At 37.3% G+C, this 23,934-nt stretch overlaps 1 protein-coding gene across 17 annotated transcripts in view; it reads left to right on the top strand.

The window, feature by feature from the left end:
• The window catches only part of LOC127508103 (uncharacterized), an 86,859-nt gene that overhangs the window by 42,632 nt on the left and 20,293 nt on the right, over positions 1–23,934 (top strand). For 6 of the 17 annotated variants that reach the window (XR_007928699.1, XR_007928698.1, XR_007928700.1 and 3 more), the window contains exon 8: positions 23,816–23,902. The exons of the other annotated variants lie outside the window; for them this stretch is intronic. Coding sequence is in view for 3 of the 6 variants with exons in the window: in XM_051885738.1 (XP_051741698.1) it covers positions 23,816–23,902 (87 nt within the window). In the remaining 3 variants the exon portion in view is untranslated. The remainder of the gene's footprint in view (positions 1–23,815; positions 23,903–23,934) is intronic. 17 annotated transcript variants of the gene reach the window in all.

The following is a 23,934-nucleotide window of genomic DNA, read 5'->3' as shown; positions in this document are numbered from 1 at the left end:
AGATTTGCTTGAGGCCAAGACAGTAATATAGATGGAGTGCTCAGGTATGCTACACCCCTCTTGCACAAAAAAGAGATGCCCAAGCTGACAGCACCGAAAGAGGCAGTCCTCCCCGACCTCAGAGGTTTAGGAAGGTGTCTTAGTAAAGATCTAGACTTGGCCAAAGCATACAACCTAGATATTGAAAGGCTGGAGCAAACTGTTTATGCAGTTAAACTAGCTCCTGAGGCTGCAGACCAGACCCCTGAATCTTGGTACATACCTCACCATATGGTACACCATAATGGTAAAAACAGAGTAGTGTACAATGGCTCCTTCCCATTTGAGGGGCACAATCTCACTGAGTATATCTTACCAGGGCCCACTCTCACTTCCACATTGCTAGGCTTCCTCTTCAGAGAGTATATGATGGCTATCACAAGCAACATCAAAGTCATGTTTCATCAGATTCATCTACTGCCAGAGGATAAGCCACTGCTCAGATTTCTGTGGAGAAATATGCAGCATGAGAACCCTGTAAATGTGATTGTAAATGAATTGCCTAAATTATTACATTATTAGCTAACTGCATTCTCCAAATTGTAATGTTGACATGCATTCTCTGTAAAGCTGCTTTGAAACGATATGTATTGTGAAAAGCGCTATAAAAATAAATGTGAATTGAATTGAATTAAATGTGTAGGAGTGCTAAGTGTTACCCTACTTGCAGCCCCTGCTGTGCAACCTTTGCTTTACTGAAGCATGTCCGTGACCACACCCTACCAGATGAAGATGTATTCTTGTCCGTAGAAAGAAAAGAAAAGCAGTGAATGTCTCAGAACCCACCCCTGGTCTACGTTGGCTTTGCCAAACAGACACTCTTGGCTACAATGCACGGCAGCTAGAACCACAGGTTCCCACAATGAGATATATCTATCATGTTCTAGTCAGTTAGTATGACCCTTTGGGTTACATGATCCCATATACAACAAAAGCCAAAGTCCTTGTATAATGATTATGGGACAAAAAAAAAAAAAAAACGTGACTAGGACGACCCCAAGCTGATTAGTGACCTTCATCAATCCTGGTGCACGTGGGAGTAGGAGCTGCAGGACATTGAGAGAATTGCCATTCTACGATGTTATAGCAGCCTCCAACTGTATTCTGAAGCCTGCACAAGAGCCATTCACATATTTTGTGATACTTCGGATCATGTATACGGGTCATTTGCATATCTCAGAACACAAAATACAGAAGGCCAAGTGGAGGTTGCATTCATTGCAGCAAGATCTAGAGTGGCACCTAAATGCAGTTACATCGAGATTTGAACTGTGTGCATCACTTACAGGGGCCCAGTTGACGAGGCCTCTAGAAAGAGAACTCACCCTGGCCATTCAGCAGCTGACCTTATGGAGTGACTCTAAAACAGTGCTGACGTGGATTCAGTCAGAATCCTGCAGATACAAAGTGTTTGTGGGCACGAGAGTTGCCGAGATTCAGGAGCTGACTTCTCCTCGAGCATGGCGGTATGTTAAGTCTAAAGATAACCCTGCAGATGACATCACTCACGGTAAACCACTCTGGCAGCTAGCGTTAGGCTAGACAGCAAAAACAATAACATAAAACTATTTTATAACATAAAACAATAACATAAAAGCATTTTAGCCTGTTACGTAAAGATTATGAACAGTTGAATATGTAAATGGGGTACGTGTCCATTCTGTATTACCTTATCTAAATAATATATCAAACATTTCGTGATACGAAGATAAAACAACTTCTATTCCATTCGTTTGTTCGTATTTAATAAAATTAATAAAAGGACATAATTACCAATATATATAATTGTTGTTATATAAAAAGAAATTGAATGCATAGGCCTATGGAAAAGAGTCTTGAATATGAAGCCAATCCGTTCACAAAACCTTCTCCCAAATCTTACTTCTGTACATGGCTTTTATACATGTTCAAGGGGTGGTGTAGCAACTGTCCAATGAGACTATACTTTCATGATATAGGAATGTGGTACATATAGAAAAACAAGTCTAAATATGGTCAATTTCCGGTCAAGTAACTATTCTTCCCAGAGCAGCCTTATGGCCCTCTTTCCTAGCCTTGGCTGCTTTCCAAGAAACACACACACATATACATAGTGTACATTAAAAACAGATGTGTTATAAAACAGCCTTAAAGACCAGGAGAGAGAAAACAGGGAGAAACAGGGAAAGAAAAGTCAGGCTGATAAGATTATCTTACAGCTATGTCTTTGGGTTGTTTGAAAACCTATGAAAACCTCAGATCTTTAGCATGTTGACCGAGCTGCAAATATTGAGAACACAGAGATAAAGATAAAGATAAACTAGATTACATCAGACTTTTCTTGAGAGGGTCACATGAGCAAGACTGAGAAACAAACAAAACTTAAATAGTCTAACCAACAAGGACAAACTGAATGCAGGTGCAAAATATTGCCTATTGTTGGTCTAAATGTTTCTATTGTTCAGTTGTTTGTATAAAAGCATCTGCTAAATGATTAATATACACATATAAATTATAACTGACTAACTAAACAGAACAGGAAACAAAAACAAACAACCAACAGAATATCTAAATTTGACTGTGGCTCCCTCTAGTGGACAACATTAGTATATGGCCTTTTAATAGCTGATATAGGCTACTATATATATATATATATATATATATATATATATATATATATATATATATATATGATTATTGTTTTTAATGATCATTTTATTTCTGATAATATACCGACATTAAACTCAAATTCACTAATTCGTGGTAGGCCTACCTTATTTCATGCTTTAACTTTAATTTTCAACTTCCATGTTGTACCTAAGCAGTAATGATACATTATTATTATGTCACTTGTTAATTAACTATGACATTTAGTCCTGCATTAACAGTGTATTTCAGTAAGTTACACCAGGGGCGATTCTAGGGTCAGAGCTTTAGGGGTGCTGAGCACCCAATGAGCCCCACTGCCACCACCCACCCTCTTTTCACACAAAAACAAAAAATGTTACAAAAAGTAAATGTAATATAGACTACTTAACGCCAATAAGTTAGTATAGGAGTAAGAGTAGTTACTGTTTTGCTTGCCACTATTCACTATATGTCAATTTGTTGTTGTTGTTTCCTCACCTGGTTCTTCCTGCATGCTCTCCCTTTCCCTTTCTCCTTCTCCATCTCCCTCTCTTTCCCTTGGCACTGACAATCATACACAAATATATTGTAGGCAGGAGAGTTGAGGTCAGTTTGTCATGTCACAAAAATGTTATGGAGACCATTTACAGATTCTAAGGATATGATCAAAAGGCACACAGAGGCGTGTCATTTTAAATGTCTTTATTATTATTATTATTATTATTATTGGGCTTAGAAACGTTTTTAAATGACAAATTCCTTTCACAAGAGAAGCTGTATTCTCCATTGTGGGTTTGAAATAAATAAAAAAAATAAAAGCAGGGGACCATTGCCTAGATAAGTAATTTGATACAACAACAGCTGGTTTGCATTATCGGTTACTTTAGCTTGCTTAAAACTTTTCAGAAGAACAAAAAACAAACAAACAACAACAAAAAAAAAAACAAGACAGAGGTCATTATGGGCTGTCCATAGTCTCTCACCTGAATCTGTCTTTTTTCTTTTAAAGAACTGTCCTATGTCCATTGCTCACTGGCAGGCCACACACACACACACAGAGTAATGCTAGGAGTTCAGGAGTTAAGCCTGGTTCAGGTTAAATCCTCTGTGTGTGAGGAATGAATAAATACAGCAAAAGAAAAACATTAAACTTTCTTTTATTGTCTAGTTTGATAGTCAGCCACAACTGAAAAATAACAGATATAAATCTAGGAATGACAATTCATAACAATTCATTTAAACAGCCACAGTGAGTGTTTTCACACATACTGCTGGTATACAGTGATATGTCGTTTGTTTTCACTCTGGTCCAAACGCCAGGGCTTCATGTTTCCATGACGACTGACCAGAAAAGACGCACGTGACGTCATGTTTACATGACTCCCGATTGTTAAAATGAGTATCAAATTAACGATAAACTTTAACAACAGAGACACACGTACGCACTACACGGGTACGCAGTTTATTTGTCGCGCTGCTATTTTTGTTTCACGCTCTAGCAGTTAATAAACAGAACTGCAGGCGTCTTGCGGAAGAACATTGTAACCGGCGCTACTTCTCTCCGTGTATGACTATGGACGAGTCACCCAGGTCCTGTGCTACTCCACAGCGGCGGCGACCCGCTGGACTAAAATAGTCCGAAAATAAACACTTATTAAAGGTGTACCATGGTGATTCAGGATACTGACTCCAGTACTCACCGATATGGTTTCGGAATCGGAACAACTCTAGGTAAAAGGAAAGAAGTGTGAGACACAGCTTTGGAGCAACTTAGTTGATTCACAACACTACAGGTGCTGGTCATATAATTAGAATATCATCAAAAAGTTGATTTATTTCACTAATTCCATTCAAAAAGTGAAACTTGTATATTATATTCATTCATTACACACAGACTGATATATTTCAAATGTTTATTTCTTTTAATTTTGATGATTATAACTGACAACTAAGGAAAATCCCAAATTCAGTATGTCAGAAAATTAGAATATTGTGAAAAGGTTCAATATTGAAGACACCTGGTGCCACACTCTAATCAGCTAATTAACTCAAAACACCTGCAAAGGCCTTTAAATGGTCTCTCAGTCTAGTTCTGTAGGCTACACAATCATGAGGAAGACTGCTGACTTGACAGTTGTCCAAAAGACGACCACTGACACCTTGCACAAGGAGGGCAAGACACAAAAGGTCATTGCAAAAGAGGCTGGCTGTTCACAGAGCTCTGTGTCCAAGCACATTAATAGAGAGGCGAAGGGAAGGAAAAGATGTGGTAGAAAAAAGTGTACAAGCAATAGGGATAACCGCACCCTGGAGAGGATTGTGAAACAAAACCCATTCAAAAATGTGGGGGAGATCCACAAAGAGTGGACTGTAGCTGGAGTCAGTGCTTCAAGAACCACTACGCACAGACGTATGCAAGACATGGGTTTCAGCTGTCGCATTCCTTGTGTCAAGCCACTCTTGAACAACAGACAGCGTCAGAAGCGTCTCGCCTGGGCTAAAGACAAAAAGGACTGGACTGCTGCTGAGTGGTCCAAAGTTATGTTCTCTGATGAAAGTAAATTTTGCATTTCCTTTGGAAATCAGGGTCCCAGAGTCTGGAGGAAGAGAGGAGAGGCACACAATCCACGTTGCTTGAGGTCCAGTGTAAAGTTTCCACAGTCAGTGATGGTTTGGGGTGCCATGTCATCTGCTGGTGTTGGTCCACTGTGTTTTCTGAGGTCCAAGGTCAACGCAGCCGTATACCAGGAAGTTTTAGAGCACTTCATGCTTCCTGCTGCTGACCAACTTTATGGAGATGCAGATTTCATTTTCCAACAGGACTTGGCACCTGCACACAGTGCCAAAGCTACCAGTACCTGGTTTAAGGACCATGGTATCCCTGTTCTTAATTGGCCAGCAAACTCGCCTGACCTTAACCCCATAGAAAATCTATGGGGTATTGTGAAGAGGAAGATGCGATATGCCAGACCCAACAATGCAGAAGAGCTGAAGGCCACTATCAGAGCAACCTGGGCTCTTATAACACCTGAGCAGTGCCACAGACTGATCGACTCCATGCCACGCCGCATTGCTGCAGTAATTCAGGCAAAAGGAGCCCCAACTAAGTATTGAGTGCTGTACATGCTCATACTTTTCATGTTCATACTTTTCAGTTGGCCAAGATTTCTAAAAATCCTTTCTTTGTATTGGTCTTAAGTAATATTCTAATTTTCTGAGATACTGAATTTGGGATTTTCCTTAGTTGTCAGTTATAATCATCAAAATTAAAAGAAATAAACATTTGAAATATATCAGTCTGTGTGTAATGAATGAAAATAATATACACGTTTCACTTTTCGAATGGAATTAGTGAAATAAATCAACTTTTTGATGATATTCTAATTATATGACCAGCACCTGTACATAACGGGCTCTCACTCTGCGTGTGTTTCGCGCTAGTTGACGGTCGTGCTGAGCGGTGCGGGTACAGAGGAGAAGTAGAAGAAGAGAAGAGGAAGACACCATTTGCTAAGGGGGATGTTTTCATTTTCATCCTTAACGCTTACATTTTAAACCACAAACTACGGAGTATGTTTTGGTCATTATTTAACCTTGTAAAAGACGAACAAAAATTTTAGAATAACCACATTTCTTACTCCAAGTTTTAGGGGTGCTGAGCTCTTTTTTAGGGGTGCTGAAGCACCCCTAAAAAGGGGCTAGCCTCGCCCATGAGTTACACTAAAGGCTTCCTGATCACCTGACTCGACGCAGACCACCATTTAAAACTGAAAGTAAAAAATACAAGTAAAAGTAACTGATCCGCGTACATTTCTGGAACATGATCGAGTTTCCGTCAGCGGAACATATATATTTGTGATTATTTATAGCTGAAGGACATAATCGTTTTGGTGTAATGTAGCATTTGAAGATGCACCAGACGAACTGTGTTTTGATGTCAGTCCTGCTGATGATCGCTGATGGTACGTACATGCTATTATTAGCGCTCTCTCTCTCTCTCTTCAAAAAAACTATTTTTAATAGTCAGTTCTTTATTTATTTCCATTTCTAAACTATTTTATATATTTTTTGGCTTCAAAGCCCCTGAATCATGGCTGCCCTTCGTTGTTTTGCTTTATAAGACTTTATGCGGTCTATAAAGTCATCAAAATAGCCACTTACAGTCTCTGACAAATGGCTGACTGGAAACATTGCAAATTATAAATTAACATATTCGGATCAGACCAGTGCCTCTTGACAAATTAAGAAAAAAGCTCTGTATAAATAAAGGTGACTTGATTTATTGCAAATTTTGTTTACTGTATACAATATGCATTTTTTTCTGTAAGTACATGATCTGGATGTTGTTCTCCATTTTTGATATAGTGTCTAATGAATGATCTGTGGTGTTTATATTTTGACTGATGTGTGTTTCATTTGAACTCATTGATTGATTTTGAAAACAGGTGAAATGGTTTTGAGGCAATTGTTTGATTTTTTTGAGTCAGTTTTGTGAATGTAGTTTGAAGATGTGGTTTTGTGTTTAACGTTGTGTGAAAATGGGTGATGGTTTTAAGAAATGTGTCTTAGCAATTGTGAAAAACTGTAAAATCTAAACTTGCTGTTTTTGCCACCCTCCTACGTCTCAGATCGGGTTGTTTTGTAATTTTGTCTGGCCCAACCAGACAGGGTAGATTTAATATAAAAAGTTTAATGAGTTCGTTTGGGCATATAATCTTTAGGGTATTAGGTTAGCTAATTTGGCTTGCTGTCCACTGAGGAGGGGCTCGATGAAGCAGCTTCAACTCATGCTCTGATATACTCAAGATATGATTTTTTTTTTTTTTTTGCATGTCCTGATTGACAGACGTCTCGTTCAATCAGCATTAAGTATCCCATTCACAAAATATACACTATATTGCCAAAATGTGCACATGAGCTTTAATGACATCCCATTCTTAATCCGTAGGGTTTAATATGGAGTTGGCCCACCCTTTGCAGCTATTACATGCTGCGTTCACGCCACCTCGTATTTACCGGAATCTTGAGATGACAACACGTGACGTTATTTTCGGAGCTGTTCACGTCCTTGGACTGGGAATTATGCATTTCCATTGCACCACTATCAACGCCTATGACTCTACAGCGGTCAGGTAGTACAGCGGCCACATAGTACACCTGGGAGCTTTCAGAAAACTCCCTGCTTACAAGCTGTAATTACGAGCTCTACGAGGACATGAATGCTCTTTACAAGCTAGAATCTCGTGACAACAGGAATTACGAGGCTGCGTGAACACACCTACAGCCTCAACTCTTCTGGGAAGGCTTTCCACAAGGTTTAGGAGTGTGTTTATGGGAATTTTTGACCATTCTTCTAGAAGCACATTTGTGAGGTCAGGCAGTGATGTTGGCGAGAAGGCCCGGCTCACAGTCTCCGCTCTAATTCATCCCAAAGGTGTTCAGTCGGGTTGAGGTCAGGACTCTGTGTAGGCCAGTCAAGTTCCTCCACACCAAACTTGCTCATCCATGTTTTAATGGACGTGCACAGTCATGTTGGAGCAGGAAGGGGCCATCCCCAAACTGATCCCACAAAGTTGGGAGCATGAAATTGTCCAAAATGTCTTGGTATGCTGAACCATTAAGAGTTCCTTTCACTGGAACTAAGGGTCAAGCCCAACCCCTGAAAAACAACCCCACACCATAATGTCCTCCACCAAACTTTACACTTGGCACAATGCAGTCAGGCAAGTACCGTTCTCCTGGCAACCACCAAACCCAGACTCGTCTATCGGATTGCCAGACAGAGAAGCGTGATTCGTCACTCCAGAGAACACGTCTCCACTGCTCTAGAGTCCAGTGGCGGCGTGCTTTACACTTTACACTGCATCCGACGCAGAAAGTTGGCGACTTCTGCGGCCTACCACTTCGTGGCTGAGTTGCTGTTGTTCCCAATTGCTTCCACTTTGTTATGAGACCACTAGCAGTTGACCGTGGAATATTTAGTAGTGAGGAAATTTCACGAATGGCGGCAACCTATCACAGTACCACGCTTGAATTCACTGAGCTCCTGAGAGCGACCCATTCTTTCTCAAATGTTTGTAGAAGCAGTCTGCATGCCTAGGTGCTTGATTTTATACACCTGTGGCCATGGAAGTGATTGGAACACCTGAATTCAATGATTTGGAGGGGTGTCCCAGTACTTTTGGTAATATAATATACCTATGCCTTTTCCATTTTGTCTGACTTGTTTTGTTTTCTGACTTGTTATTTTCTTTTCTCCTACTCACCTGACTTAAGTTGATCCAGGTGTCCCAGACACCTATAAATTTATACTCTACTAAGTGTACTTCAGTACCTGTTCGAGTCGATCGACATGTCAACCTTTTTGAACACTATCACTTGAGAATAAGGTCTCTAGTGCTCCTCCACTAAGATGGACGTGCACATGCAGTTTTTGTGTAGTATCATCTGCAAGCTATCAATGGTCAGCTAAACAAATATATTTAAACACATGCAATACACCATTGCATTATCAATGGATAACTTTTGAATCACTATAATGAATATAGCCTATAGTGAATGATGAATAATGAATTTATGAATTCACTACATTCATGTTGTTTACATTATATGCACTTAGGCACCTATTGCCAACAAAACAGACATTTGAAGAAGTTTTACTCACCACCTGCTGTTCCGACTCATGACTGTGACCGCTCCATCTTTCAGTTTCAAACGATCTGTAAATCCAGCATGGAACTGGGCCTTGTTTATGAAACCATAAGCGCCGATCCTGAGGGCCCGAACAGCCACGGAAAAACACAAGATATTCTCCATTCATTTTAACCAATAAAAAAGTGATTGTAACTATCAGTTTCTATGGTTATTTTAATAACAAATGTCAAGAGTGCATCAATGTATTGCGTGAGAACAAAACTCTCAGCTCCACTTAACACTGGGTTCTTTGGGAAACAAGGTTATCTTTCCCTCACAACCAAAAACACACTTGTTTGGTGACATTGTTGATTTCGTGTAGTTCTGTGTGCAGCGCTGCTGACGACTTCCGTAAAGCCAAACGCGCATTGATAGGCATGCTCTTGCTCTCTCTCTGGTCAACGTGTGCACGCGCGCCCTTCCGGGAGGAGTGCCCGTACAAGAAATTCTGCCCCTGTTTACGTCACTCAGACTGATGCTTGAAAAAAATTATCCAAAAGCTGTGACGATTTGGAAGAGTATTTTTGGCACAGAAATACTCCGTCATACGTCCAACTCGTGTTTTGAAACTTTGGCCATGTTTAGCATGAGAATCCAGCTCATTAACAGTTTAAATAAGTCAGAATGCATGAAATAGCATTATACCCAATAAATAGCATTATACAAAGTTATCGCAAATTTGTAATGATGCTGTGGAATCCTTTTCTATTGATATATGTCTCCTCATTTACAGTTGGAGCGATGATGCAAACATGAGTTCCATCATCAATGGCTCCAACAACTTCAGGGAAGCCTGAATTCCTCATAAAAGTGGCTTGCTTTTGCCGCATTTTGCCATTTAACGATCAGTTGGAAAATCAATAACCTGACATACAGTAGTGGCCAAAATTGATGTCCGGCATAAGAAAATTGACATATTCACCCTTTATTCAAATATTATTAAAAGTGTGGTAAAGATTTTATAAGCATGTTGTGTAGTTGTGTTTGTAGTCAATTGTTTTAATTGTGATAACACAGTGAAACATGCTAAACTGTGCTGACATAATTTTTTTTTAAAGAAAATATTAGCCTGAATTTTTACACTCACTAAAAATGTAACTATTACTTTAATTTCTTCAGTTAGATCATTGATTTGTAGAGTGGGAGAAGTTATTAAATTTCTTACTAGGTCAGTTACAAAAAATACCTTGACGATCAAACTTTTATTGTTTTATCAACTCCCTGTCATCATATATGTACATTATTGGCACACATTTTGTCCGTCTTGAGCCAAGGATTACCATGATATAAGACACTTGTGTCTGGGACAAACACGCTTTTTACACAGCAAAATCCCCAGAGTTAAATCAGAGTACATATGGTCCCTCTCTAAATAGTGTTAAAGTAACACTGAAGCAGAGTTAAAGTTATAAGATAATTAAGCAATTAATAAGGCTGTGACTCACTTGTAGTTCTTGTTTTTTCTTATTTCTTCAGTGATTCTGCTTGTTAACAGCAGGTGTTCATCACTAATGCGCAATCATTAATTCATTGCTTAATCATCTCATTAAATTTAACTCTGCTTCAATGTTATTTTAACACTATTTAGAGAAGGACCATATACACTCTGAGCAGAGTTTATTTAACTCTGGGGATTTTGCTGTGTAGGAGTTATGAGCCATTTCATGCTTTTGATCGCTGTATCTGAGTAGCGAGCAATACTACTACCATCTGACAAAGTTTCAAGTCTCTAGGCCTTATGGTTTGGGCTGCCCGATCAGTTTTATGGAAGAAGAAAAATAATAAAAATCTTTACAATTACACTTCGTGCTTGAACCCCTAAAAACAATTTAAATTGATAAATTTGTAATCATAGGAATTTGTATCTTTGAAGACACACACGGAGCATTTTATTTAAAACCATTCTGGACTGAGGCCAAAAGATTGAATAGCTTTTATATATACATTTTACATCCAAAAGAACAATATTTGAGGTAATGGATGAGATAAACACTAAGAAACATTACTCTCTCTCTCCCTCTCTCTCTCACACACACAAACACTATGAAACACTACACATAACATGAGTTTCTGACCTCTCCTCTATCGTCACATTATGATTTTTGTAAAACAAATGGTCAAATACTGAAGCTTGAGTCTAAAATACCTTTTGAATTACATGTTTTTCAAGATTAAATATGCTATAATTGTGCATTAAATGTAAACAGCCTAAACAACCAGAAACCAAAAAAACATTTGGGGTCGAGCCCTAATGACACCCCTGAATGAACCTACTATACATAAATACTTGTTCATGTCAGTAGTTTTGGTCTATGTTAGTATGGATCCATTATGCTTTGTAAAACTACAAAACAAACTTTATTTAATTTCTCTGTCTCAGGATTCATTGTGCACGGTCCCTCTGGTCCTGTGGTTGCTCCTCTGGGATCTGCAGTGATTCTGCCCTGTTATGTTGATGAACCTTTATTAATGGAGGATCTGGAGGTGGAATGGAGAAGAACAGACTCAGGGACTTTAGTTCATCTGTTTCAAGATGGTGAGAGTCGAGCAGAGAAACAGCAGCAGGATTATCAAAATAGAGCTCATTTCTTTACTGAGCACATTAAAGATGGAAACTTCTCCCTCCGTCTGGACAATCTGAGAGCTGAAGATGAAGGAGAATACACATGTACGGTTCACCATCAGCAGGAGTCTGGAGAGACTGTGGTTCAAATTAAAGATATTGGTGAGTCTGAACTCAAATGGATCTATGGAAATATTTTTGCTGTGATATTTACTTTGTTTGTTCTTTCAGAGCATTTGCTGGTCTCAGGATCAGATCGGTCCACATCTGTGTTTGTGGGTGAAGACGTCACTCTGAACTGCTCTGTAGACTCTCACATCACTCCTGAAGACTTTGAACAGGTTTCATGGAAGAAAACTGATGAAGATGAAGAAGTTCTGGTTCTGCTCTACCAAAACAATAAGGTTTTATCAGATTCATCACATGAGCGATACAGAGACAGAGTTGAGTTCTTCACTGCTGAAATCCCCAAAGGAAACTTCTCTGTCCGACTGAAGAGTGTCAGAACTGAGGATAAAGGAGTTTATATGTGTCAAGTGATTGCTGGAGGAGCTTCAGCCAATGCAACTGTAGCGCTGGAGAGACTGGGTGAGTCATGAAAAACTAACACGCAAGTGTCATTTAGTTATTCATTTATGTACAGTTGTATATAAAGTTTATTAAAATTCCAGATTGTACAGCAAAGTGATTTTTATTTATTCCAATGAATACAACTGCCAATGTAATGGACAATAACTAAACAGCAAAGAAATGACTAGAGTGACAGATCAGATGACTTCACACAGCTAATAGACACACACACAGTTCAGGACAGTGATCTTCATGACAGACCCAAAAGGCACATGATAGCTGAAACTTCAGTCGCCCACAAAATACATTTCAATCCCATATTTAATTTCCTTTTTCATTATACTTGCATGAAATAATAAAAAGGACAATTTGTCAAAAAACATTAAAAACATTCAATATATTATTTTATATGTATATAGTTTAGGTTTTTATTATATACATTTTTAATTATATTAAATAAGCTTACGATTTGCTTTCTCAGCAATTATCTTTTCAGTCATTAGTTTTATTTATACAGTTGCTAGAACTTATTTCTCAGTACTCAGTACAAAACTCTTCACACAGTTATCTTCATCATGGTACAGCAGTTAATTTCACATTCTTTATTCTGTATTTGAAAGGGACAATGCACTTTAATTAACATAAGTTCACAAAACATGAAAAAAATCACATTCCATATAAAAACACATTCCAGTAAACATAGCCATAACCAGAGCACATTAACACAAACACAAAATGACTGTAAATATAAGGAGACAGAAACAAGCTACTACTCCAAATTATGAAGACATGTTTGATTATCCAATAACCACTGTTTTATTGATGCAGAAAAAGCAATAAAAGATGTAATATTTCTTAATTCTGTGTACAGTATTTCAGGTATGTGCTGCTCTATAATAAATGCTTGACTGCCCAAAAGCACTTGTTATTGTTCAATCCCCTCTAGTAATGGCTCTAATAGATGAGTTATGTTACTTGTCACTTATTACTCACCCTCATGTCGTTCCACACCCGTAAGACCTTCGTTCATCTTCGGAACGCAAATTGAGATATTTCTGTTGAAATCCGATGGCTCAGTGAGGCCTGCATAGCCAGCAATGACATTTCCTCTCTCAAGATCCATTAATGTACTAAAAACACATTTAAATCAGTTCATGTGAGTACAGTGGTTCAATATTAATATTTTAAAGCGACAAGAATATTTTTGGTGCACCAAAAAAAAAACAAAATAACGACTTATATAGTGATGGCCGATTTCAAAACACTGCTTCAGGAAGCTTCGGAGCGTTATGAATCTTTTGTGTCGAATCAGCGGTTCGGAGCGCCAAAGTCACGTGATTTCAGCAGTTTGGTGGTTTGACACGCGATCCGAATCATGATTCAACACGCTGATTCATAACGCTCCGAAGCTTCATGAAGCAGTGTTTTGGAATCGGCCATCACTATATAAGTCGTTATTTTGTTTATTTTTGGCGCACCAAAAATATTCTCGTCGCTTTATAATATTAATATTGAACCACTGTACTCACATGAACTGATTTAAATATGTTTTTAGTACATTAATGGATCTTGAGAGAGGAAATGTCATTGCTCCCTATGTAGGCCTCACGGAGCCATCGGATTTAAACAAAAATATCTTAATTTGTGTTCCGAAGATTAACGGTGTTACAGGTGTGGAACGACATGAGGGTGAGTAATAAATGATATTATTTTCATTTTTGGGTGAACTAACTCTTTAATATACAAACTGAATAACAAAGGACCCAATATCGAACCTTGAGATTGACACCCCTCTACTGTAAATAATTTTACATGGTCCATGTTTACATTACAGTATGAAATTATTCATAAAATGTCCTCTTTTGTATAAATGGTAATGAAATTACAGTTTATTTGTTTTTCACAATTGCTAGGACACAATTTCTCCATACAGATCATTTATTCATAACTCTTCACACAGTTCTCCTGACCAACTTTCAGCTTCACAGCAGTTAATTTCACATTCAAAATGCACTAAAACACTTCATTCATGACTCAAGTCAACTCATCTTTCTGGAACACTAGTTTTGAGATCATCACTCAATTAAACACAGATCCGAAAAAAAAAAAAAAAAACATGATGTAGACAAAACCATGACCTAACAAACTGATGTTGTGCTCACTGTGTGAAGAGTTTTGAAAATTAACACTTGGTTAAGTGTTCAACTACAGTTCAGCATTAGCTGCAGTTGATCTAATAGTTTTGATAGTATTTTCTTTTCTTAGCTTTGGAATATATTTCAGCACAGTATTACTGTAGAAATGTAGGAAATCACTTTTGCAGATCTTTCAGTGGTGACTGTGTCTGAGTCAGAAAAGAAATCATGCATGCAAAAATGTGTTAAATTGACATCATGCTTGTGTGTGTCCCGCTTTATCATATCTTAGGGACAAATTTGTGCAATATAAGGAACTTTGCACAATAATAACATTGTCCAATAACTGTGTGTGTTTCTCAGGTTTCTCTGCTCTACACATAATAATGATGATTCTCTGTGTTTCTGCGTCTGGATCTGCTCTTCTGCTCTGCTGTCTGATCTACTGCAGATCACCTACTAAAGGTACAACTATATCAGGAACATATTCTGATTTACAGTGATTCAGTGCAAAATACATCTGAACCTAATAATAATAATAATTAACCGTCTTCATCATAATTAGTGTTTTTTGAGTGTGTAAATCAAACAGCTGCTGCTGAAACCTCTTGACTAGAAAAAATCAAGAAGTCAAAGGTTTGTTAGTGTGATAGATGACGAGTTTAATTCATTTGAGGCATTAATCAGCGTCATTTTTTTCTGATTCTTCACTGACTCTAGGTTCATGAACAAACCGCTAGTGTTTACAAATGATTATGGTCATGTGTTTCTGACAATGTCCCAATAATCTGATCACAAAATATTTGCACCTGTATTTAGTGTGATTAAAACAACCTGACAGAGGCTGATAGTGGGGTTATTTGGCTTCAGCATTTACCTCACGTTTGAAATTAAATCTCTTTTCCTTCTCAGGTTTGATTGTGCAAAATTCTTGCAAACTTAAAGTTAATCTTGGAGGTTCAGTGGTTTGCCCTGTCATGTCTGATCCTCACACAGAACACTCATTGTCTTATCCTGTGTTTTCTTACTTCTGAAAGTTGTGCAAAGTTAGCCAATCAGATTAAAAAGACCTGAGAAAATGTTATCTAATTCTGCGTGCAGTATGGTGTGTTTTTTTTTTTTTTCTTCAGCCTGTCTGAGAAAATCGCCATCAAGCATTTTTGAAGAAAATCACTGGATTCAGTTTGTTAGGTTGATGACATAGTATCTTTTAAAAATATTCAGAGTTTATTCAAAGCACTTTAATAGCAGTTAAACTAGATATCTGTTGTGTATTATTGATGTGACGTCATCACATAAGAATTGAAGAGTAAAGATGGATGGCACGTTTAATCTGGTGTCTGCCTGGTTCAATCCGAAATAACTAGAAAGGTTATGACATTGGCAACGAGGATGCTGAAACAAGGACTCACTCATTAGTTAAATCTGAAAGTAAGTTAGACGCCCGTCACTCAGTCAAATTTTTTTTTTTTCAGTTAATTGAAAAGTTTAGCCACTTTTAGTCACTGGACCAAAGGGAATTGGAGCAGTACTAGTGCAGGGCCAACGAGGAGGAACAGTTCCTGTCTGTTATGTGAGCAGGAGCTTGACAGAGTGTGAACAAAGGTATTTGCAAACAGACCGAGAAGCGCTTGCTCTAGTGTGGTCATGTGAACCCTTCTTACATTTATGGTCAGAAGTTTGACCTGGTCACAGACCAGAAAACATTGGAGGCAATCTATAGCCCTCAATTTAAAACCATGCACACAAATCAAAAGGTAGGTCTTGAGATTACAGCCCTACGATTTATACCTGGAATGCACAACATTGCAGATCCTCTGTCATGCCTGCTGGGCCCATCAGCCAAAGGTGAGATGTACACACATAAAGCAGAGGAATATGTGCGGTTTATAGGAATATGTGCGGTCACCAAGGAAGTCGAGCAGATATCAGCAAATGATGTGGAATTACAGAGACTGAGAACGGCCATTCAAACAGGTTGTTTTAATGACTGCCCTGCATACAGACATATTGCAGGTGAGCTATGTGTCATTGGCCGAATAATACAGGAACAAGACTTTCTTAGCCACAGTCACTACAGTTGGCTCAGGAGGGTCATCTTGGTGTTGTAGGAACAAAACAACGCCTCAGAACAAAGGTTTGGTGGCCCGGAATGGACAGGGCCGCAGAAAGATTTGTGAGGACATGTCACGGGTGTCAGCTGGTAGCAAAACCAGATGTTCCAGAACCACTGTCACCCACAGTGATGCCTGAAGGGCCATGGCAAAACATAGCCACAGACTTGCTGGGCCCTTTGCCTGACAGACATTCGATTCTGGTTGTTGTTGACTATTACAGCAGGTAATATGAATATGCAATCCTCAAGTCCACAACGGCTGAAAAAGTGATTGACAGTTTGAAAGACATTTTCAGCTGGCACAGGCTTCCCTTAAAAATCAGGTCAGATTGTGGACCGCTATTCAAGTCCAGTCAGTTTCAGACGTTTTGTCAGGAGAACGGTATCCACCATATCAAAATGACTACAAAGTGGGCGCAAGCAAATGGAGAAGTGAAAAGACAAAACGCATCACTGATGAACACAACGAACCCTATCTGTGCAACTGGACTTTAAACCTGGTTAGTGTCTTCTGCTAGTTAGTGAAGCATTAAAGAACTACCTAAACTGCTAAATAACAGATTTGAGATTAAAATAATATCAGTTCTACCAGAAAGACTCGGGAGGTAAGATAACGTGACAATGATATGACAATCAGCAAACAAAGTATTGTAAGAAGTTATTTGGCGTAGGCCCCGTCCGTAGCTCACATCCTAAAGCGTTGCAGACTCTGCATTTCCTGCCTGAAGATGAAGGCAGGGGTGTAGCCGAACCCCTGAGGAGGTATGGACAGAGACCATCCTGGTGGTGGTGGGGAGGATGGAGGTGAAGGTTGGCGTCAGCATCTGCAGACTCAAACATGTGTCAGCAATCTGTTATACTCCAAGTGTAAGATAATGATTGGTTAAATCTAAACTAATAGGTGACGTAACATTGAGTCTTCCTGGCAGAACTTGCGCTAGAGCTTACATATTTGTCTAATTTTAAATAAACACAAAAAAACATAGATGAAAAATTATTTAGGAAGAAATTTACTTTTGCTATTGTTAAATAAATTTGTAGCAATATTGCTCACGGACCAAGTGAACGCTCCAGCCATGTACTGCTCACAGGTAAAACGACAATCCCTCAAATCCCGCTCTGGGGGATTTCTATGTAGGCATATGTACTGTACTATGTTGTAACCTTTGTTGATGCCAGACATCACAATACCAGATTCTCACAGAGACAGCTGAAAACGCACCCTGTTTATTTTCTTTATTTTACAAAAACACAAGGTTTTGTACACAAATAAAAGTAGACCCTTAGTTTTTATGATGACAGAATATTTGAAGTTGTTTCCGCTGTCATGAGGAAAAAATGAAGGCGCCGGCGCGTTCGTCGGCCAGAGGGTTAAAGAAAATGTAGCATAGTTTCATATTTATGTTTAAATATTAGTCAAAAAAAATATTTTCTTATTTAATCTATGCTGATTATGAAAAGTGAACAGCATGAGTAAGATAGGCTACATCATAAGATGCGTAATATGTTGGAAGACATAAAATTATAAATTATAAAATTATATGACCAGCCCAGACAATTATATTTATCACTTAAATGCATCAAACTAATGTAATTAAAAATCTGGAAATACAATTTTTATTGTAGCTGTACTGCTTAATTAAAATCATATATTGATCAGGGCTACAACAGAAGCAGTTTTTTTTTTTTTTTTTTTTTTTACTCTTACTCAGTTTCAACTCTGCATCAGTTGTAGACACACAATCCTGGTCACTGTAAACTTTACATCTGTAAACCCCTTCATCTCCAACTCTCAGTTTTTTCAGACGGAGGGAGAAGTTTCCATCTTTAATCTTCTTATTTGAGAACTGAGCTCTTTTGTGATAATCCTTGTGCTGTTCCTCTTCTCGACTCTCACCATCTTCATACAGATGAACTAAAGTGTCTGAGTCTATTCTTCTCCATTCCACCTTCAGACTCTCCTGTAACAAGCTTTTATCAACCTGACAGGGCAAAACCACTGAAGATCCCAGAGGAATGAAATCACCATCCATATAGAACTCTATAAAGGAGTAGAAACATGCTTTAATGTAGAATAACTATTAATACAAAAGAAAAAAAGAAAACAACTTTAGCACAAAGCTCACTTGCATAACAGCTAGTCCATCATCCACAACTTGTTATTAATTAATTTGGTTTAATATGCAAAATACAATTATTTTTCTTTTTTTTTATTTATTTATTTATTTATTTATTTATTATAATTTTAAGCATAATTCTACAGCAAACAATTCAAGATATGTTTCAAATTGCTCTTAGGCCCTGTCCCAAATGGCACTGTGATAGAAATATTTTATGTCAACATGAAATGTACAGAAAATGCAGACTAAGGATCCTCAGGTTAAAAGAGCAACTTGGAAGTCATGTCAGGTATATGCTGCGCAGCTGAGGAATAGAAGTAGGGTACAACGGGGCTAAAGGCGCCTTTGATTTTATTTTCCTCTAAACCAAAAACTTGCCGCAGCACTTTCCTAAATATCCGTTTTTCAAAATGCACGTGCAAATTTGTCTGATCCTTGACGCGATCACGGGCAGCAACGCAAAGTTGATTCTGAGGTAGTTTGATCTAATATTTTATGTTTTTTAAAATGTTGTTGATTTAAGTAGCAAATAGGAATCCATTAAATTAATGTTTGTATTTTCAGACAAAGGTCTTCTTAATAATTTTCAGTTTTGTTCAAAGTAATTCAAGCAACAGTTTTTCAATAACTGAAGAATATGTAAAAGTATGGTATCTGGGGTAAAAAACCCTGCTGTTGGGGCAAAAGGCAAAATAATTAACATGATAATGAATAGCTGACTGACTTTTCCATTTCTTGACATGACATGGTTAGATTCACATATCATATCAAATATCATATCAAATTGGGTATCCATCTTAGAGATAATACCCATATTTATAATGAAATAATCATATTTTAAAAATATATTAATCATATCATAATAAAATATCATTTATTGTTACTACTATAAATCTATATTAAATATTATGGGATCTCCTTCAGTGCTTTCAGAATCTTTATTTTTTTAAATAATTTTGTTTCTGTATTTCTGTATTTATTTTATAAAAATACTGTATTTAATATTTTATATATAAAATATATATCACATAGGCCTATTTTAATGATAGTATATTTACTGAACAAAAATTAATTCTTTTATTTAGCAAAATAAACAGAAAATAGTACAAACTTTGCTAAAGTTATTCTTATAAAACAAGTATTAACCTAGACATTATTAAATACATATTATATTAGCTAAAGTATTTGTATGAATACTGTGTGCCTTTTAACCCATGCTGGGGGGCCTTTTACCCCATGTGTGGGGTAAAAGGCCCTCCTCACCACCTCATACATTTATAAGATTTTTAAATGAAAATTAACCACTTTTGATTTTTTTTTTTTCACTCAAAATCTGTTGCTCCATCAATGTCCAATACAAACATATATATTTTTCCTGCAATCATATACTTTGAGAGTAGTGAAAAGCACAGTTTTTCTTAAGGTGTGCCTTTAGCCCCGTTGTACCCTACTAAAGATTCTATGCTCAAAAGACCACAGCAGAGACAGTGATAGTGTTGGAAGACTATAGAGTCGCCCTCGGGGTGAGGCTGTAATACTCTGAGTTAGTATTAATGATCCTGTGTCGGACCAGCGTACACCTGAGAAGGACGGTGAGAGTGTACAGATGCTAAAGACCTGTGTGCTCATGTGTGATTGAGGTAGTGATAGTATTCGGGACGGGAATTACCTCGAAGGTACTGTAGTACTATATTGGTACTGTAGTATTGTATATTATTTTGACGACTGGAGGTTGTTCGAATTGTCAGTGGTTAGGTCAGATTAGTATTGGGAATTTCCACAACAGCACCCTAAACACTCGCGTTTTCCTACGAGTCCGCAATTTCGCCGCTTTGACTGTCTGCTTTGGAGCTAAATGGAAAACTTCTTCAGTATCACATTAGAAAAAAAAACTGTCATTTCCATATCCTGCAAAAAATGATAATGTGCAAATTTTTACCTGAAGAATCTATACTTTATTTAACCCATAAAAAATAATCAATCTAATGTAGTCAGGCTGATTCAATCATATTAAGTAATCACACAAAATATTATATTTGATTTGATGAAATTAATTAATTTAGATTTAACCGCATAAAGCAGATTTTTAGATCACCTGACAAAATATTTTTTCAGGGTATAAAGTATATTTTATCAAAATATGTGCTTCATGAAGCTTTGGCCATGCAGTTTTGACAGTAGAGTTGATACTGTCAAATACTGTAAATTATACTGTAAGAATGGTGTTGCACTATTACATACAGTAATCACATTTACTGTACTGCTGTAGATATCATGCAGACTTATTTTTCTTGACCAAATGTTCTTACAGTAACTGACACTCATGTTTGTGAACAGAGAGACACATCTTGATGACATATATATGACATCTCAATATTTTTAATCCTGATTATATAGTTATAGCTCTGATTATATAGATATATTAATACATTTCTTAAGATTTATAACTACATATTCAGGATTACAAATATAATCAGATACTATGTAATTATCTTGTTTGAAATAATTGCAAATGTTCACACACACACACACTTTGAACATTACGGTAATCAGTTGTGAATAACGTGATAAATTGACAGCACTGTAACATGTCTTCATTATCTTGAGTTCTCCTGACTCAAACATGTAATATTGATGTATCACTAAAACACTAAATAATCAAACCATTCGAAAACCTGTACTGTACATACTGTACTGTTGATTAAATATTGAGACTCGAGTTTTATTTGTTTTTATGTTTACTTACTCAGAGCCAATTGTGTTTTGGCTGAAAACACACAATCCCTCTTGCTGTGAACTGTACATGTGTATTCTCCTTTATCTTCAGCTCTCAGATTGTCCAGACGGAGGGAGAAGTTTCCATGTTTAATGTGATCAGTAAAGAAATGAGCTCTGTCTTGATAATCCTGCTGCTGTTTCTCTGCTCGACTCTCACCATCTTCATACAGATGAACCAGATCCTTTAAGTCTTTTTTTTCTCCATTCCACCTTCAGATCATCAGTTAGTAAGTTTGGAGGAACATCAGTTCTCTTTGCTGTAATAACATGTAATGGGGGACCTTGAACCTTCCCACTAAGCAAAGACACATCCAAAAGACGTCAATTTAACGTCTTTGTCGAACATTCAAAAGACGTCCACTGAGGAGCCAGAATGAAAGTTTTTGTGACGTCTTTTTTAGACATCTTTTTAGTGTTCACTATTGACGTCCAAGTGACATAAATAGTGAATGTTCAAAAGACGTCCACTGAGGAGCCAGAATTAAAGTTTTTATCATGTCTTTTTCTTCTGACATCTGAACGTCCAATATAGACGTTCATGGAATCTCTGTATAAGGTTTAAAACTAGTTTAATTGTGGTCATTGTGGACGTATTTTCAACGTCTTATAAGGTCTCATTTAGACATCATTTATACTCTTTCTGGACAAAATAAACGCTCTCAGGATGCATTAAATAAAAACATGTTTATTTCACTGTAATTTCCATTTGTAATTGAGAAGTAAACAGTGAAAATCATGAATATAAAAGAAACAACTTAAAATACAGAGTAACGACAGACAATTTTGATTAAGTTGGGTTAGTGTTAATAGAGAGCCTGCAGGTGGAAATGGAACTGACTTTTGTCCAGGTTATCACAACATCTGTCATTCCTTCACAAACTGCCCTGAAACACAATTTAAATATAAATGGTTATAAATAAAAATATAACTTTTACAATGCTCATTTTGGCCCCAGTGGTGAACATTATGTTCAGAAAAGAGTGAAATTTAGTATTTTGTGAATTATATTTTTTAGGCTGCCTTTTACATCGCATGAGCGCCAGGAACACCAGATAAAGCTTATAAAATCCACGTCTGGCAGATGAATAGAGATTTGAATTGCGTTGAATTTGAAATGGCTGCATCAAAGGCTGTTCCTATATAGGGTCCTATCCTTTGTAGGTATTTTCAAATGTCCTCAACATACAGCAGAATTAAATACATTACATAGAGGATCTAACGTTGTGGTGGTATCTTCAGTCTTTGGTAATGTACATAATTAATATCTTTGCGATTGCTTGCGCCATCACGTTTACGTCCCTGCATCATAACGCAATAACGCCCCTCGTGCGAGCGCACGTTTAAATTGATTAGACGTCTTGTAGACATCCAAGAAAACTCCTAGTCTGACGTTCAAATATTGAACTGCATATCTACGTCCACAAGGGTCCATATTCAGACGTTCAGATATTGAACCAGTTTTGCACGTCCACAGACATTCATAAAGGGTCCTAGTCAAACGTTCAGATTGAACCTGTTTTGTACATCCATAGATTTTCAAAAGGGGTCCTATTCAGACGTTCACATATTGAACCTGTATTGCACATCCAGCAGACGTACAAAAGTGGGTCTGAAATTACGGACATTATAAAGACATGATTCGAATGTTTCCCTGACATTGCATGTTTGCTGGGTTCTGTGCTTAACTCTTAATAAATGTTTGAGCTTTTAATGCAATTTTTTAGGGCTGTTTAATTAAAAAAAAAAAAAAAAAAAAAAGATTATCAAGATAGAGCTCATTTCTTTACTGAGCACATTAAAGATGGAAACTTCTCTCTCCATCTGGACAATCTGAGAGCTGAAGATGGAGAATACACATGTACAGTTCACAGTGGATTATCTCAGAATCACAGGCAATTTTCAAACGAGATAAATGTGGTACTGAAACTACTAGGTAAGTGAAAAGACAAGAAAAAGACCTACTCTTCAATCCTTAATCAGTAGTTTGGTTATTTATAATATTACATTTGTGTTTCCAACATAGTTTGAGTTTGATTCATTAAGATATAAGTGTAATAGTCAGGAAGAACAGAAATGTGTGTTTTAAATAAAATTAAATGGCTGATAATGATAGTTTAAATAATTATTAAATATTTAATTTAAACATCACTTATTCGTTTGACTGAACATGTGTTATTTTGTCTTTATTCTCCAGACACAGTGTTTCGTCTTCAGATGTTTCTCGTCTTCTGTCCAAATATTCTGATGTTTCTGTCTTTTGTCCTCTGGGGTGTTTCTGAAGGTCAGTGTTTCAGTACTGATGGTTTATCAATG

Source organism: Ctenopharyngodon idella, chromosome 3, assembly GCF_019924925.1.
Source record: "Ctenopharyngodon idella isolate HZGC_01 chromosome 3, HZGC01, whole genome shotgun sequence".
Classification (NCBI taxonomy): domain Eukaryota; kingdom Metazoa; phylum Chordata; class Actinopteri; order Cypriniformes; family Xenocyprididae; genus Ctenopharyngodon; species Ctenopharyngodon idella.
Note: the sequence above shows the minus strand (reverse complement) of the source record. Positions and strands in the feature narration are given on the sequence as shown.